The sequence below is a fragment of the Mustela nigripes genome, chromosome 13 (genome assembly GCF_022355385.1).
Source record: "Mustela nigripes isolate SB6536 chromosome 13, MUSNIG.SB6536, whole genome shotgun sequence".
Lineage (NCBI taxonomy): Eukaryota > Metazoa > Chordata > Mammalia > Carnivora > Mustelidae > Mustela > Mustela nigripes.
The window spans coordinates 143,219,964-143,238,293 of record NC_081569.1 but is presented as its reverse complement, the minus strand read 5'-3'; the positions used below and the strand labels follow the sequence as shown (position 1 = coordinate 143,238,293).

Below are 18,330 nucleotides of genomic sequence, written 5' to 3'. Positions count from 1 at the left end.
GTCCACGGACATTTGCTACGCAACTGTTCAACGGTTTGTTCGGATCCTTGTTACGTGGCCAGAAAACAAAAACGGGGCAGAGTGACCTACCATTTAGTTCTGTAAATAATTTAAAACAAGCACTTTATCCCAAAGGCAATTTCCTTTCCCGGATGCACATTCATCCGTCGGGCGGCCGGCTCTGGTGCCGAGAGCAGGACAGGACGGCAGTCTGCTGCTCAGCCCCACGTCCTTCCAGAAGCCCCGGCTGGCTTTCAACACTGCATCTCCCAGGCAGTTTCGCAACAAACATGTGGCGCTCACAGACTCCCTCTTCAGAAACGGGCTTGGAAACGTCCTTGAGAAGCAGGGTGACAGCCACCTACTCAGATCAAATTCCTTGTCCTGCCATACGTGCCATCAAAAAAATGTGTGTGTCCCCAGCAGAGACACCTGGGGCACAGGGCGGAAAGCAGACCAGGGCCTCTGCTCCCCAGCTCAGGGGCTGAGCCTACACGGCTGCACGGGGGGGCCCAGGGGTGCAGGAGGTAGGCCCTCACTGACAGAGACCAGAACGAGATGAGACGCCCCTCAGAATGCCCCGGCAGGCAGCTGGAAGAGCCTGTTCACCTCCAGTCTCTGACACGCTGTGCGAAGGGGCCCCACTTCCCAGTCCGGCAGCAGGAGACTCCTTGCCCATGGACGGGGAAGTAGAGTCACTTGGACAACGGAGTTTTACTCAGACTCCATCTTTAAAAAGGAGGCACCACTTAGGAATTCAGAGTTTCACAAAACAGCTGACAAAAGAGTGCCTCTGAGAAACGCATCCCAAACAAGATGCTGTTCATGCCAGAAATAACCCAGAAACCGGGGCAGACTGTTAACACCCTGCTGCATCTTGCAAAGAACAGAATTCCGAACCAAATTCCTTTGACAACTTCAATATTGTTGTTCAAGAGACTCTAAGACCCATGAGTCTACCTCCTTTAAACACACAGAAATGTGGGCTGTTGTTCCCGATCCCTAAAGGAACCGCTTCCGCTCCAGTCCTCCAACTGCGATCCTGCTTAACACCATCCCTCTCCCTGCAGTAATGCCGGTGAGTCTCACACAGTCACAGCTACTGGTACGATTTTCAAAAGATTTTAAAAGCTAATTTTAAAGGATTTACACTAACACTAATTTAAAAAGAGAAGGAACAGCTATCGAGTGTAAGCAAGTGATCGTGCTCCGCGTTTTCATACAAAGCTCCCACTGGTCGATGCTGGGGCTCTTCTGAACGCGCAGCAACAAAACCGCAGAACCGCACAGGCCGGGAAGGCCCGCCCTTCCAGCCTGGGCGCCGAAGCTGCGCGGTGCTTCTCTGCGGGCCCCGAGGCCGGAGCCGCTCCAGCCCCGGGGCGGGGACGCGAGGAGCAGCGGGACGCCGCGCGGTGGGGCGGTCAGCAGGGGCCGCAGGAGGATAGTTACCCGGGGTTCTTTGGGTCACTCTCTCGAGAGCTTCCTCCCTTCAGCTTCCTAACCAGCTTCTCGCTGCTGCGTCTAATTGAAGCCCGGAGTTTGCTAAAGGAGCCACTGCGCTTTAAAGATCCCGTGCCGTCCTGAAAGAGACGTGAAACATGTGAGACTGCAGACGGCCCGTCCTGGCCTCCTGAGAGGCAAAGCTGAATGCAAACACGAACTCACATCAGGTTGGCCTACTTGTCTGTGACCTGCTGGCAATACGGCGGCTACAGAAATTACGTTCGCCAGGTCTTGTAAATACACTTTAAATAGAAATCTACCCACTTTAAATTTCAGTCAAGACAATCCAATGATCACGAAAACCTCTGACCATGAAGTTCAAACAAAAAATAATATCCCCAAAAATCTTATCGCTGTTTTGAAACAAAAGGTCACACATGGAAAAGGTCTCAAGGAAATTAAGGCTGCTTCTTGGAAGATCACCCAAATCAAATTCCACATTTAATAAAAACAGAAGCATCTGGTCCCCGTTTAACAGAACTGGACCCACACCAGTGAGGGCTGACAGAGACAGCTTTTTTTAACACTTTCGTGCACAGGCAGCACTTAGGTGCACTGCTTCTTCCGTACATTCCATCATGTTTACTGAGGCATGGACGCGAGCATTCTCTACACCCGAAGTGGGGCTTGTCCTCACAGCCCCACAAAGCAAAAACCACACGCTCTTCTGACTGAGCCCGCCAGGCGCCCCTTTGGTACATTTTTAAAAAGTTTTATTAAATGTTGACTGTAAATGTGGTCAGAAATTAAATAAAACAGTCATTCCATACAATAACTGAACCCCCGACACCTTGCAGGTGTGTCCGGCTCTCATCTAAGTGGCCCCGGTACTCAGTGAAACATCTGGCGGTATCTATCTGGGTATGAAAACCAAGAACCAGAGTTTGAAAAACTGTGTGTATGAGCAACTTTTATTCTCAGAATGAATCACTCAGTGAGATTAAAGCAGCCCCGTTCCTTCAAGAAGCCACGCAGTGCCGCATTCCACGGAGAGAGTGAGACGTTCTACCGGGCAGACAGACACCAAGACACGGGTCAGTTGGAGTGAGTTTATTAGAAGTTAGAAAGACACAAATACACAAATCACTGAACACTTAAAGATTAGTGGAGAAAAGCAAAATTGCCAAAATGTCACAGAGACTACACAGCAAATGCTACTTGAGCGAGATCCTAAGGGGAGAGCCCGGGGCACGGGCAGCCCCGCCGGGTCTCAGAGGGCAACAGAAGCAGCACATGCCCTATTCCTACGGCCTAGCTAGTTCCACGGTCACTGTCATGCCACGGCATTAACACCTGCAGGAGACTTCTAACTACCTTTGATCAAAGTGAACGACTAATCGCTCTTAATTCTTAAACTCACGTATCACACAGTAAATGGTTTTTATTAACACAGTTGATATTACTAAGTACATATCTGGCAGAGCTACATGTATACAGAGATAAGGAACCCCCCAAAAAGGACAGCAGCACCGAAAGGAATGGCCAGTCACAGAGAGGTGGCGCTCTGACAAGAATCCTAGGGGATTGCTAAACACAGCAGTCAGCACTGGAGAGAGAAGGAAAGCTGGAGGAGCCGCCCGTCATGCAGGAGACAGTGTGAGCGTCACATGAGGCAGCTAGGCCTGTCGGACAGAAACGGAGAGAGAGAGCCCAGTGAGCCCACTGTGAGAACAGAGCCAGCCCCCACGGAACGCAGCGCGGCTTACAGTATTTCTAGGTCACAGATCTCGGCAGTGCTTCTCATCCCTTTAGTATCCGGGATCACCTTCCGCCTGCTTCTATCAGCCCAGGACCAAGAGGTACTGGGACCGTCTGCTGCCTTTTACGACTAGTCACTCGTGTCATCAAAGTAACACTCCGTGCCCAGAGCGTGGATTAGCACTGTGCTAGAAATCTCCAGGATACTTACTATCACGAGGTCCAGGAACTGTACAGAAAGGAGATTCCATATTGAGAAACATCAACAGTGACCAAAAGATAAAGGCTGCACATAAGAAGAGGCCGTTCATCAAACCTTTAACTTCATCAGGAATCCTCTGACACCCCTGAACTCTTGTGGAGTTCTGACATCAGAGGGGACTTTCTCTTAAGAGCTCTAACCGTTTAGACAGTTCAAAAACTTGAAAAAAACCAATGACTTTAGTCTTTAGCACATTTTAAACATGCAGTTGATCCAAATTATCCAAAATAAGATTAATTCTAGAAAATGGATTTCCACAGGCAGCAGTGCACCCCGGGTCTCAGCAGACCGGAACCCCAGTGGTCCCGTACGGAAGCCCCGGCCTGCAGGGACCGAGCCCCCACCCGCTCTGACTCACCATGGGACGCTCAGCAAATCATTTAACCAGCCCGAGCTTCATTTTTCTCATCTTTAAAATGGAAAAATAAGATTTGTTACCAATTTCCCGCAAATGTTGGGAGGACAAGAAAACACAAGTTCTTGTTGCTCTTTCAGAGAAAGGACATTTAACTGTTAATTCCGCAAACAGTACAATCCTGCAGTTCGTTTCAGAATTCATCGCTTACACTACGGCAGTGCTCCTTATCCCTCCCAGGCCACTCAGCAGACTACAGGGGAGCGACCAGATTCCGGAAACACTTCATGTGGGACACACACAGGCCTCCCCGGCCCCATCCCTCGCCCTGCAGCAGGCGCCCAGGAGCTGGGCTCGGGAGGCAGCACCTGGCTGGCGGGGGTGGGGGGGAGCAGGCTGCCCACCCCCTCCGCGCACTCACCCTCCAGAACCAGTGGGAGCAACAGCAGAAGCCCACCCCAAAGCCCACCCCAACCCCGGGTGGATTTCTGTTCAGTAAAAGCTGGAGAGTTGGGAGGTCTCCCGCATTCTAACTCTTTCAAAAACAGTCTACTTCTCTGTATTGCCAGGAAAGAATACTTAACATCAAAGAAGTGGGTTTCTGAACAGAAATGAACACTGTAGCATATAAGCTAAGAAACAAAAGGCAGTAATTCTTTGTTCTTTTTCTTTGTTATACTCTTGTTGTTTCCCTAATATAACTTTTCAAAAGATTTTATTTAGTAAAAGTAAAGATTTTATTTATTTATTTGACAGAGATCACAAGCAGAGGCAGAGAGGCAGGCAGAGGGAGAAGCAGGCTCCCCACTGAGCAGGGAGCCCAATGTAGGGCTCGATCCCAGGCCCGAGGATCACCACCCCAGCCAAAGGCAGACGCTCAACCGACTGATGCTTAGGAAGGTGCCCCTTCCTAATACCATTTTTAAAACTAACTCTATTTCTAATTAACAGTCTGTACTATCCCATTCCTCAGTCATCTTGGGCATGAGGTCAGTATCTTTGGGAAAACAAGTGCTCCCATGCATGCAGGAGCGGCGGGCTCCTCCGGAAGGGCCCTGCTGGGAACTGGCAAGTCAGAAACAGAACAGAGTGGAGAAGACGGAACGGAGGATGTGATGCTTGCTGGGGCCCTCGTGGGACAGCTGCACAATGGTGCAGCGCAGGAAGCCCACGCATTCGAGGGGCCCCGACTCCAGGCACGTGGCCACAGCCCTCAGAGGGGACGGCAGCCATATGCACAGCGGGTAAAGTAAAGGCAATCCAATCTGGCCAAATAGGATTCCTATGCACACAGCATTTGCATCTTTAACGGGACCAGAAGAGAGAACTCAGACTTATCTTGACAATGACTTTCAGCTCTGTGTTCTTTATAACAAAAATAAGCGTGAGGCAGTTACGTTTTCCAGTCCTTTAATCACCATCTTAATGGTATGTACTTAACAGAACTGCACTTCCCTAAAAACTTGATCCAGAAATGTCACATGAATGATTACAGTATATTCGGTAACCTTACGTCTCCGGCATTTTAACAGCACGGGATTCTGTGCGGACCCAGACTCCTGGCAGCTGTAGGGCACAATCAGAACCTAGACTGCCCGACCTTGGCCCACACTGCCCTCTGATTTTCATGTTATTTCTGAATACTGGGACCAACCACACTCACTCACATACACGGGCTCCCGCACACGGCTATGCCAACAGAACGGGATGGCCGTCCCCGCGCTGCAGGAGCGCCCGCCCCACATGGCAACAGAAGGCTTCTCCCTGCGGCAGCAGTTAACTTTTTAAAGGGCACCGAAATCCTTTTTTAAAAACTTAAAATCTAATGCAGAACCCCAATATAAGATACAATCTAGGTGGCACTTTCTCACTGTAAGTGTGACAAGTTCCTAGAATAACACGCACCAGCAGAACCGTGAAGCCACCTTTAGAGAACATCAGGTTGAAATACGAAACTACAGAAGATGGGTCTAGCCTCGGCACCTAAACTCCCAGTTTGTTCCCAGTTGGTCTGGACGGCCTGGCACCCAAACCGTGCACAGGTAAACGACTGCGGGTGGCCGCTGCTCTCAACCACGTGCCTCATCACCACAGGGAACGCCGGACTCCCACTCTGAGGGCCTGAGTCGCTCAGTCTCACACCGGGGCAAAGTCTAACATGGGGGCGCAGTGCAGGCATCCAGGCTGAAGGCAGCATCCACACGGGGCTCCTTCAGCAGCAGACATCTGCACCTCTGTCGGGCAGACTTGAAAAAAGTCCTGGTGTGCGTACTGCCTGTATCACCTCTTCTTAAACCATCACAGTACGCTCTGGAAATGAAAGTCCGGCCTGAGGTCGGGAGAGCTCAGCACCACCTCCTCAGAACCTGCGAGCCAGGCCTTCCGGCGAAGGCGGGACTGAGCCGGGTCTGAGCAGGGGCTGCAGGGCCCGGCGGTGAGCACAGCAGCCCAGGCACTACCCCCAGGCAGTTCCGGAGTCACCTGATGCTTGATCTCAGACTCTCTGAGAAGAAAGGGCCCCTTCTGCGGCTCAAGGAAAGTCCGGAACGACCTAAGATCTGGGATCTACGTTTTTTCACCCCGTGGACCACCCCCACCCCCCAATAAGCCCTGCGATGGCCTCTGGAGAAGACCCAGAGCCTCCAGTGTCCAAGAGTCAAGTAAAAAGGTGTCCACACCCCCGCGTGAGTGTGCTAAGTGAGCATGTCCAAAGCAAGACAGAAAATGTGAAATGGAAGCAGGGCCAAGAATGCACTCAGAGGAAGGATGGCTTCTGCCCTCTGCATCCGTGATTCCGGCAGCAGGCCCCACGGGAAGCCCACAGGAAGCCGCCTACCAGCCCTGCACACTGGGCGGAAACCAGCTTTCCCTCACCCAAGTCTCAGACAGAACTCTGCACTGTAAATTATTTTATGACGGGACTGCACGACAGGATTGACCTAGAAATACTGTCTCAAGAAAAAGTTCCTCCAGAACTTCATTCAAGAGAACCAAAACCTGCAGCCTGGTGTCTGCAGACCAGGGAAGGGATGTGACCCTCTACGTGAGGCATGCAGGGCGACAGGAATCACAGGGGCAGTACAGTACACAGTGTGGCCAGACGCAGGAGAGAGGAGGCCTGGCCACCGCCGTTGATGTGTTAGACTACTGCCCACTGGGGGAATAGAAAAGCAGATGCTGATTGGTTGTCTTGGCACAGAAACACCAAAGCAAGGCAGCTGCCAGATAAAGACAGTCAAAAAGACGCTCTCCCTAAAATTTTGGCCTCTAATATTATGTAGAAAATATTGTATCCTTACCAAACCACTCCATCTACAGAAAATCCCCCAAATAAATACCTTCAAAAAGATAAGAGTATAGGAAAGCCCAAGATTACTATTTGGCAAAACATCTGCAAAATTACCTAACCAAACTGCACCTACTGCAACTTCAAAGAAAAATAATACAACATTTTGATGGGGCACCTAATCCTGCATTCAACTCTCCCTGGTAAAAGCAAAATTCCAAAGACGCCAGCTCAACATACAAAAAGCGTTGCCCTGTGTGACCAACATCTGCTAGAAACAATGTCCGGGAGGCCACACACTCTTTGGCGACCACTGGGCAAACAGCCGTGGCGAGAAACTCCACAAGGGCAAACGAGCGAAACCCAGAGGTAGAGCTTGGCTAGGAGCGACATGTTCCAAACCCGGGCACGTGTTCTGGATCCAAAAACCTCTAGCAGAGGACTGTGCAGGCAGATGAGCCACGGGACCCTCAGCGGGAACACGGCGGTCAGCACCGAGGGGGGCCGTGAAGAGCGGCCGCCCCAACCGCTCTCATCTGGAGGCCAGCTCTGTCTGAAACAGGACCTCCCCTTAAGGAATTTAAAGCAATTCTCACACACCTACAGCACTGGTCAGTGACATTAGGAGCACTGGAGTTAGCAACGAAAATGGGTAAGTGAAAAAAGCAAGTTAGTTTTCTGCCACATTAACCCTAATATTAAAATAAAACCAGGTTACGGACTGTGGCTCTAAGTAACCAGGACACTCAATCAGCATTTCAGCGCTCAAAGTGAAGCCAAACAGCTTTCATGGGTCCCTACGGAGAAGAAAATGACCACTTCAAACAAGTAACAGACTTCGTTATTAGCAGAAGGTAAGCACTCACAGAAAGCTTAATTCATACTTAATTTGAGGAAAGGACAGTGTCTAGCATGTGAGCCAGAGGAAGCTGCAGGACAGCAGTCCTGCTGGGCGCCTGGGCCAGGCGGCCTCCCGGCGACCGGCCGGCGGCTGTGTACTGTACTTACCCCATTCCACTCTACGCTCATACTCACTTCCTCCCCTCCGTCAGGGCCGCTCTCGTACTTGACCACGTCCACGTTCAGACTCTCCCGGCTTCTCCGCTTCTCCATGTTCTCAGGGTCATTCAGCACTTCGGCTACTCTCTGTTTGTGAACATTGTCAAGACCCTGTGAGCCAGGCAAGGGGGAGGGTTGGAGCCGTTAGAAGGAAGCTTGACGAAGGACTCTAGGACAGCTGAGCTTCTCCCGGGGAAGAAACAACCCAGAAACAGCACTTACACACAGAAGAGTGATTCTCAGAAATATACACTTAAGACATTTCACTCTTCACAAAACTTACCTCAAATTAAAAAAAAAAAAAAAGAAGGGACGCCTGGGTGGCTCAGTGGGTTAAGCCGCTGCCTTCGGCTCAGGTCATGATCCCAGCGTCCTGGGATCGAGTCCCACATCGGGCTTCTTGCTCAGCAGGGAGCCTGCTTCTCCCTCTGCCTCTGCCTGCCTCTCTGTCTGCCTGTGCTTGCTCTCTCCCTCTCTCTCTCTGATAAATAAATAAAATCTTTAAAAAAAAAAAAAAAAAAAAAAAAAAAAAGCAAATACTGGGCCCCCGTGAGTGATCTGCACACTTAAGTATTCACAAGGGAACACAGTGATGCACACAAGTCTGAAATGCTGCGCCCAGGACAGGCCTGGTGGACAGAGCAGTGGGGGGCTGTGCCCGAGGGCAGCGAACATCCACGACAGGCCCAGGGAGGCAGGCGTGCAAGCGTGCAATTCCCTCCACTTCTCTGCTTGCCAGGCCTCACGGTGGGATGCTGGGACACACTCCCACCAGGGAGTGAGGAGAGCAGCAAGCCCTCGCCTCATTTCGGCAGGGAGGGCCCCGTGCACACTTGGGCTAAAACATTCCCGCACCACGAACATGGCCAAGACTGTTCTCCGCATGCATTTCAGTTCAAAAGACCCAGACGCAACACGTTCCCTATTCTAAGTGGGATTTTAACCCCAGCAGCTCCTGCAAATGTGACACCTGTACCGACTTTCACAGTTTCCTCCCCAACAGGCACACACGTCAAGCAGACGCCGTGCCGCTGTGACTCTGACAGTAAGGCAGACCGTGGCCCCGCAGCCGGCACGAGGGCAGCACTCCCGGTAAAGCATGGCCAACCCCTTCCTTTAAATTCCTGCAACTCATGACCCCAGACTTGGCTCATTTGATACACACTATCCCGGCACCTGAGAACGAAGCCCGGATTACTGGCAAGACTCCTGAAGATGAGTGGTGGGCACACTCCCAGGCCAGGATGGGCACCAGGACGGCCTACGCCACCCGGCCTCCCTAGCAGGGCCCGCACACAGCCAGGCCCCACGAGGCTGCCGACGCCACAGGGCGCTCTCCCCCCACGCAGCCCTCCAGAGCCAGAGGACCCCTGAAGGGTGACGGACCTGAAGAAAGGGGCACGGGCGGAGACAGCGTTGCTACCGGGTCTGCTCTCATCACTCTGCACAGATTCTTTAGAGAGAAAAAAATCTCTCGGGCATATATGGGCTATTCTAATCTCAGACAGAACTGGCCATGAACAAGCACACAACGACCGACACACATACCACTAAGGAAGGGGAAAAACTCACACCTGCCTCTCCGATCCTCTGAAGACAAACCGAAACCAAACCCCCCTTTAGGTAGCCTCATCCGCTGCCACGCACGCGCGCGCACAGAGTAACGCATTCACTGGTTACCCGGCAGCCTCCCGGGCACGGGGCAGCGAGCACGCCGTTCCCGAGCTTCCACAGACGGCACCTCAGCCCAAGTCCGACCTCGCAGCGGACCGCTGAGTGCGCAGTGACCGCACCAGCCCACGACACCCCACCCCGCCGGCGGCGCACGGGGGCTCCCGCCGCTCCGTCCTGCCCTCACACCTGCTACTTCCTGTCTGCTCTGGACTCACGCCATCCCCGCCGCGGCGGCTGTGAAGCGGTCGGATGTGCACGTCCCTGCTGACGAGGGACGCAGAGTATCTCTTCACACGCCTGTGGGCATTTGTGTGCCGTCAGCAGAGAAATGACTATCCAGCTCCGTCGCTCACTTCTAAACTAGGAGATCCTTCTGTCTTACACATTCTGGGTACTGGGTCCTCAGCAGATGTGACCTGCAAATGCTCCCACCCATTTCTGTGGGGGCCTTCACTTTCCTGTGTCCTAAGTGCACCAACATTTCTAATTCATGGTGATGAATCTAACTGATCAAGTTTTTCTTTTGCGGCTTGTGCTTTTGGTGTCACAGTTAAGCCTTTTAAACAATATAACTTTCCTTGCACAAGCTAAAATATTTTCTATTTCTAAATCAAGCCTTTGACAAGTCATATAAAAGAGAGTCATTACACTCAAAGGCCCAACATGTGAGTTAAGAACAGAAGGCAGGTCACTGACCTGTTTACGGGACCTCATGGCAGCTTCTTCCAATGTCTCTGCAGCTTCAAACTTGCCTTGACGTCTGTAAAGTGCCCCAAGGTTTTTCAAAGTAGTTGTAACAGTTGGACTGTAAGAAAGCATAAGATACACAGACTTCTTAAATACAAGTTTTAGAACTACTATTAACCGCACAAAATCTAAAGCACTAACAAACAAGTTTGTGAGAAGTACTTTTTAAATTTCTACAGTACTTTTTTAAACTATAAATTTCCATAAGTTTGTTTTTTCTTCTTTGAAGCAGGCTCCACGCCCAGCATGGAGCCCAACTCAGGACTTGAACTCAAGACCCTGAGATCAAGAGCTGAGCTGAGATCAAGAGCTGGATACTTAACTAACTGAGCCACCCAGGTGTCCCTCTTTAAAGTTCTTCTCTCCCAAAGGACCACCTGCCTACTTTTCAGCAGTGGGGCTGCCCCCGACACTCCCGTGGAACCCTCCGCAGGGCCAGGGCCAGGGCCCGCTGTGCTGAGCCCCGCAGCCAGCACGACACGCTCATGTGCTCTTTGCAGGCCACAGCTGCTCTCACCATCCGCCAGCCCCGTCAACAGAAGCATGTGTGCTGGCTCTGTCTGAGGACCACCATGCCTGGCCCGGAGCAGAGCTGCTCTGTCGCCGGGCAGTAAAGAGGACACGGTGTGTGACACTGCTATGCACCTCCCTCCTGTCCACAAGCAGAAGGGAAGCAGCGCAAGTGCAAAGGGTCGGAGGCAGGCGAGTGCCGCGCACAGGAAGAGCGAACAGTGTGCACGGGGATGTGGCGCTGCTGCACTCCTCACAGCAATCTTAGAAAAAGCTAGAAATAAACCTAAAAATACACCTAGGTGTGCTTTTCGCATACACGCGTCCTTCCACAGTTCTCTTGGTTCATAACAAGCGCTTACGGCACCGAAATAAAGAAGCTATACCCCAGGTCTCTGAGACATTTACGTAGCAGTGGAAAATACAAAGCCTATAAATTTTGGTTCTTATGGTAAGTGCTATGGGGAACCCAGAAGAGGGTTCAGAGAACTTTCCGGGAACAGATGACCGGCAGACTGGTCTTCTAGGGGAAGTCACAGTTAAGAGAGGGAAAAATCTGCCAGGAAGGCGTTCCAGTCGGGAGACGAAACAGAGGTGCGGGCAGCACAGGCTCACAGGGCAGCAGGGGAGGGTCTCACCCTGCCCCCTGCAGCCACACAGTCCCCAGAGGTGCCAAGGGCTGCGAGGACAGGAGTAGGGGGGTCTGCCACGTGCCAGACACGCGACTGCGGAGTCCTGCAGAATGTGGCCGTCTCCAGAGTCTGCTCCGAGGCCACCCTGCACACTGGCTTCCTACTTCGTTACCTCCTCCTCCTGCGCTATGGCAGCAGAGCCGTGGTACTGGACAGAAGCTGAATTTCACCAACATCGCAGTGAGCTGTGTGTAGGTACATGACCTCGTTACGAAGTTACGGGTTTCCTGACTGGAATCTGTGAACGTGGGAGACTGTGCACACGTACCACCCGAAGGACCTTTCCGTGTTCAGTCATTTACAAGGTGATCTTAAAGCACAAGCACCTTCCAGGACAGTTTAGTTCAAAGGTCATACCTATTGGGGCGCCTGGGCGGCTCAGTCGGCTGAGTGTCCAACTCCTGATTTCAGCTCAGGTCATGAGCTCGGGGTCATGAGACTGAGCCCTGTGTCAGGCTCTGCGCTCAGCATGGGGTCTGCCTGTCCTTCCCTCCTTGCCTGCCCCGCCCCTCCCACTGCTCGCTTGCTTGCTCTTGCTCTATCTAATCTAAAATATATAAATTTTTTTTTTTTTTTCAGATTTACTTCTTTGAGAGAGAAAAAATGAGAGCGAGCCAGCCTGGAAGGGGGAGGGTCAGAGAGGACTCCCTGCCAAGCAAGGTCTCTCGGCTCCAGGATCATGACTTGAGCTGAAGGTAGTTGCTTTACCAACTGAGCCACCCAGGCGCCCCACAAAATAAATATAATTTTTTAGATTTTATGTATTTATTTGACAGACAGAGATCAGAAGTAGGCAGAGAGGCAGGCAGAGAGAGAGAGGAGGAAGCAGGCTCCCTGCTGAGCAGAGAGCCCGATGCGGGACTCGATCCCAGGACCCTGAGATCATGACCCGAGCCGAAGGCAGCGGCTTAACCCACTGAGCCACCCAGGCGCCCAATAAATATAATTTTTTATAAAGAAAAAAAAGACGTACCTATCAACTTTGCAGGCTTTGTACCAGCCGCCATACTCTCCAAAAGATGTCCCGTCCTTTTGCTTTCCCTAAGTCATAACAAATGAATATTTACCTTAAAACACAATATAACCAATTTAGTAAACTTCTCAAAATAGTTTATTCTTACTTTGCATTCTTCTCTTTCTTCAGCGTGCATCCAAATGGGTTTATTTTCATCTAGGGGAGAAAAAATACCGTACTATGAAAGTGCAGCATGACAGGGCCCACGAGCAGAGGCTGTCGAGTTGCAGCGACTGCCAAGTTCTCATTTCTCACGTGAGCCTCCTTAGGCGCTACTTTTTAGGACCTGGACAGAGGAAGTTCATGGTGGAGCCTATGAGGGCGGAAGAAACACGCAGATGGCCATCCACGTGCAGCGCCGTGAACACACACACATAGACTCACAATCCCATGTACCCACACAGGGCAGGCAGCTGTCAAGGAAGTGGACAAATATGCCGGGGCCCCTAAAATGCTCACACACTGCTGGGGGGCCTCCGAACTTCCGAACGCCAGCATTAAACAGGGGCTAAGCGAAGGGTAAGATGCTGGGAGCAGAGTGGAGAAAGATACTGATCAATATTCTCTTAAAGTCGTCTTAACTTTCAAGAACCTTAACCATGACACTCCCTAAGTCTCTACCGACCAGCGTGCCCACACCATGGAGCACAAGCAAGCTCAAAATGAAGTTTCTGACAAATTTTCTTTATAAGGAAAATGCCTGAGGTCCAAGTATGAAGGAAGAAGTAAACATGACTGTAAGTGAAGTATGGCTTACGCACATAAATCAACCAGCACAGAAAGACACTACAAATGTCAGAAGGTTATCCGGGTGCTGGAATCATGGGTGACTTTCACGTGCCCTCTCTGCGTGAACTTTCATGATTCCCACCACGAGCACCGATCTCAAGTTCCAGAGGAAGAAACCGGAGCTCACACCGTCCTCACTGACGACCAGACCTCGGACAAGCCACTTCAGCTACCGCGTCCTCACTCCTGAAATTCCCCGGACTGTCGGGAAAATGACACGCGCTCCCACACTGAGACTGCCTCTCGGGAGGCCAAGCCCACGGCTCCTCGTGTGATAAGGACTCGCCATGTCACAGGAGAAACCTGAAGCCTGATTCCAATAGCGGCTTTAGGAGAGCGAACAGTACCTGAGGCCTACGAACAGCACAGAGCGCAGTCGGAGCTATTGAGCGAGGCAAACCGCTACGGCGGCCAGCCCGCAGCGAGCTAAGGGCGCACGGGCGGGGACCCCAAGTGACACCGGTGCGTGGGCGCGCCATGAGCAGCAGGCCCGGGAGCCTGAAGGGCACCCACAGACGGCAACAGGACACATCTGCACCTCGTGTCCTGCATGGGACATCTGTATGGAGGGCAAACACAGGAAAGCTGCTTTCACTAGAACTTAACTGGACTCTATGCTTGTTTTTAGAAAAGAAGCCAGCAAATCTTAAGGAAACAAGTATCCCCCAAGAACAGAGCTTTTTTTAAAAAGCATCAAGGAAATGCCCTGGAATCACTACACAATGCACCGGCCTCTGCAGCTGGAGGCGGGCTGCTGCCCCTGCCCACGACCCCTGCGCTGAGCCCGCGGCCTCCTGTGCACGGAGAGTAAAAGCGACCTACTGTTCCACTTAGCGAAGGAGGGGAAAAAGCTAATACACTCCGAAGACTTTTCCCAAGTGGTTTCTAGAAACTCTCTACACACGAAAACATTTATTAAGCAAAACCGCTTTCCCTGTGCAGCCTCAGGTTTCCTGCACACCAGTAATAACACTCATTCCCAACGCCTTAAGGAACACCTGACGCAGAGGGAAATAAATGCCTTACTTAACACACAAATAAAACTGTTGCATGAAACATTTTAAATCTTTTAAAATATTTACCCCAAAACTGTATATTAAATACCCATAGCACTTTGAGGAATACGGAGACAGGCCTTGGCTCTTTGAGACAGTCCAATAACCCAGCAGGCCTGGCATGGGGTCAACCATTTGCATTTCCAACAGGTCCCACGTGGTGCTGATGCTACTGTCCCTGCTGGCTCCGGGAGAACCAGAATCACAGTAAATCCAGAGAGCACCGATGCCTCCAGAGAGGTTTTCTGGGGTTAGTGCTCTGAGTTGTGCAAGAGCAAAGCCTGGACTCCGGAGAGGGCAACGCAGAAAGACGGGGGGTAGCAGGCCTATCACCCCTGACCACAAGGCACGCGACCCACTGAGTACCTGGTGACCCCGCCGTGTCCACTGGATGGCAGATGAACGAATCAATGAGCCCATGACACTCCGACTGTGTCATATCCTCTCCTCTAAGTGCTATCGGCAAAATCATTTCTAAAATTCAATTAAATTCTACCTTGAAAATGAGACGGTGACTTGAGTATTACCGAGTTCCGGCTGGGAATCACCATTTTTAATGCACGCTAACAACCGTGTCTGCTCAGAAGCGAAAGCAGGGTCCTTACCATCTACAGAGCCAAACTCCCTTTCATGTGCACGAGTGAGAATCTCTTTGTACAGTGTTTCTGCTTGCTTGAATTTTCCTTGCTTCAGATAGCAGGATGCCTTAAAATAAAATAAAGTACTTAGTAACTTCATTCGTAGAGAAGACACATTCCTGTCTACAGGTTAAACGACACAAAGCTCAGAGATCAAAAAACCAGCATTTGGGGCTCTACCTACAGAGGGCACCGCTGTCCACATACCAGGTTATTTTTTGTTTTGGCCACATTGGGGTCATCAGGCCCCAGTTTTGTTTGGTAGATCTCCAGGGCTCTTTGATAATAATATTCTACTTCCTCGTACTTGCCCTGATTCTGGCACAGTAAGGCCAAGTTATTTAACTGCTTGGCAACGTCGGGGTGATCCTTTCCCAAAACCTGCAAAGAAAAATGGGTGTGTTAGGAACATCGATTTGTTTTAGTGCCATCCAGTCCGTTCTCCGCCCCCCAGGAGAAGGACCCTTTCTCAACACAACCGTGGCTGTGCCCACCGTCCAGGCCCAGGGTCCCGCAGTATACACAAAGAAACCAGACGGGTGCCTTGGGTGGCTCAGTCATTAAGCGGCTGCCTTCAGCTCAGGTCATGATCCCAAGGTCTTGGGATGGAGTCCCATGTTGGGCTCCCTGCTCCGTGGGGAGCCTGTTTCTCCCTCTGCCTCTACCCCTGTTTCCTCTACTTGGGCTCTCTGTCAAATAAATGAATAAAATCTTTAAAAAAAAAAAAAAAAAAAAAGAAAGAAAAAGAAAAGAAAAGAAAGGAAGAAAGAAAGAAAGAAACAGCCAAAACTCATACTCTTGTTGGGTAAAGAGACTGTACGGATTTCCCTCCACACTCTCAACCTTTCGTCCTTACAGTGACCCCACATGGGGGCTGGCACAGGTGCCATTAGAACTCATGGCCTGAAACTAGGAAATGGCTGTATAAAGATTATATTGGTATGACCCCCAAGTTCTGGAAGAGCCCTTTCTGACCCGAGCTAGTGCACCAGGCTCTCCTATGCATGCAAACCTTCAAAAGGAATCTCTAGCTCTCGAGATTCAGCCCACATATCCCTTCCCACTAAGACCTGAAGGTCCTCTGCACCCACCCCAAACCACAGCCCTCCTATTTCATACCCCACCTTCAGGGCTCCGGGAGCTCCCACCCCACATGCCTGGTGCCCTTCTCCCAGGACCCCCAGCTACCCCCCCACGAACTGCTCAACCCTCAGAGGGGACACCTCCTTCCATCCAGCTCACGGGAGTCTCAGCCCGTCTCTACCCAGGTTAACTCACGGGCATCCTGGTTGTTCTTTCTTTGCAAGTATCACCACCCGAAACTATCTTACTTACCTGTGTAGTCCGGCATTGCCCAGTGTAATGTAATGTAAGCCACAACAGTACAAATTCTATCTCCTACACCACTGTAACCCCAGTACCTAGAAAAGTGTTGACTCACAGATGAATAAATACTAACCCACCTCCCTACTACCTTGAAAAAGCCGTTCGTTCTCTCAGCCTCATGCCCTCACCCATGTTCCCAGTGTGGCCTGCTGCCCGCCCATGCCTCTCTGCACGCCCTTCCCCTCCCTGCTTGGGGGACTGACGTAAGACCAGCTCCAACACTCAGCACTTGCGGGAAGCCGTCCCCGGTGCACCCGCACACCCTGGGCTTGCCGGAGCCCCTGCTCTGCACACTCCCAGAGCTCTAACCCCGAAGCCCGTGCGGCCGAGCCCCACGGAAGGAGCACGCCCACCAGCTCTCACCACCCAGAACCCTCCGCACGCATTACTAAATGAGTGAACGAAAGCAGCTGCGCATGGATAAAGCTGGCAGATGACGGAGCAGAGCTCATAATCCTCCACTGGATACTTCCATGTTCTCTTCGACTTTACCCCAGGCCACTCAAAATCTGACCATTTTAATTCATAGGTATCATGCAGATGGTGGCATGAGAAAAGTTCTCCTGTGTAATTTGATGAGGAGCCTCTTTTAGTTCCCCTTTCCCAATTTCACCACACGGCCAAAAATTAAACGACCTTGCAGTATCACTGGTAAATAATCACAGGAATATCAATTTAAAATACTACCCTTGGTCTACCAGAGCCCCCTGCCTGCTGAGATTACCAGGCCACGTTTCCCCAACACCTAATTAGCACAGGCTGCAGCCGCAGGACGACTACCCAGGACGGCGATGGAATCTGTACTTCTCAGCCAAACTTCAGTTCTGAAAATCACTTCATTTTTTTAAGCTTTATAAGCATATTTGGTGACTTCATTTTTCAATTTCAGTATTTTTCTTATCCACAAGTACATGCCCCGCTATCAAACGGTAAATGCCCTCCACGTCCAGTCTTCAGGGGCTCCTCCTCCTGCAGTTATTTCTAGGCCACATCAGGCGGGCAAGGCACAAAGACTGAACCCACTCCCCCAACCCTTTTACTTATTTATTTATTTTTAAAGATTTATTTATTTGTTTTGAGAGCGAGAGAGCAGCACGGGTGCGCACGAGCGGAAAGGGCAGAGAATCGCAAGCTGACTGAGCACAGAGCCCGATGCAGGGCTCGATCTCACGACCCCGAGATCACGACCTGAGCCAAAACCAAGAGGCGGACGCTTATGGGACTGCACCACGCAGTGTCCCTGAACACCCTCTCACTCCTTTTGAACCCCAGTCGGAGTGGGCTCGTCCGGCTGCGTTTTGTGGGCTGTCTGCCTCAGCCTTCACCAGGTGAGATTCTTCCAGGAAATGCTCAGTCACAACATACCACAGGGGTCATTCCTCAAAACACAAAACGTGAAATACTTGAGTGCACGTCTTTGCCCGCACCTTCTCTCGGATCTCCAGCGCTCTCTTACACAGCGGTTCAGCCTCTTTGTACTTCCCTCTCTTGCCGTAAAGCACTGCAAGGTTATTCAGAGTCGCCGCCACCTGCCAACGGAGGGACCAGCAGAGACCGGTAAGCAGCGGCAGCGGCAGGACCTCAGTCTCACGCTCTCGGGGACGTGCTCTCCACAGCGCGAGGGGACAGGACTTCAGTGAGAAGCAAAGGGCAGTTCACAA

The 18,330-nt window shown here is 51.3% G+C and overlaps 1 protein-coding gene across 16 annotated transcripts in view; it reads right to left on the bottom strand.

Moving 5' to 3' along the window:
- KLC1 (kinesin light chain 1) overlaps positions 1-18,330 on the bottom strand; it is a 55,751-nt gene that overhangs the window by 8,441 nt on the left and 28,980 nt on the right. For 4 of the 16 annotated variants that reach the window (XM_059374080.1, XM_059374084.1, XM_059374085.1 and 1 more), the window contains exons 7-14: positions 18,097-18,198; positions 15,491-15,664; positions 15,251-15,350; positions 12,908-12,957; positions 12,760-12,827; positions 10,534-10,642; positions 8,113-8,274; positions 1,450-1,580 (exon numbers count right to left, since the gene is read on the bottom strand). In XM_059374080.1, the coding sequence (XP_059230063.1) occupies positions 1,450-1,580; positions 8,113-8,274; positions 10,534-10,642; positions 12,760-12,827; positions 12,908-12,957; positions 15,251-15,350; positions 15,491-15,664; positions 18,097-18,198 (896 nt within the window). Of the gene's footprint in view, positions 1-1,449; positions 1,581-2,538; positions 3,126-3,821; positions 3,873-8,112; positions 8,275-10,533; positions 10,643-12,759; positions 12,828-12,907; positions 12,958-15,250; positions 15,351-15,490; positions 15,665-18,096; positions 18,199-18,330 lie in introns of those variants that run through there. The other 12 variants (XM_059374087.1, XM_059374083.1, XM_059374089.1 and 9 more) reach the window with 9 other exon arrangements.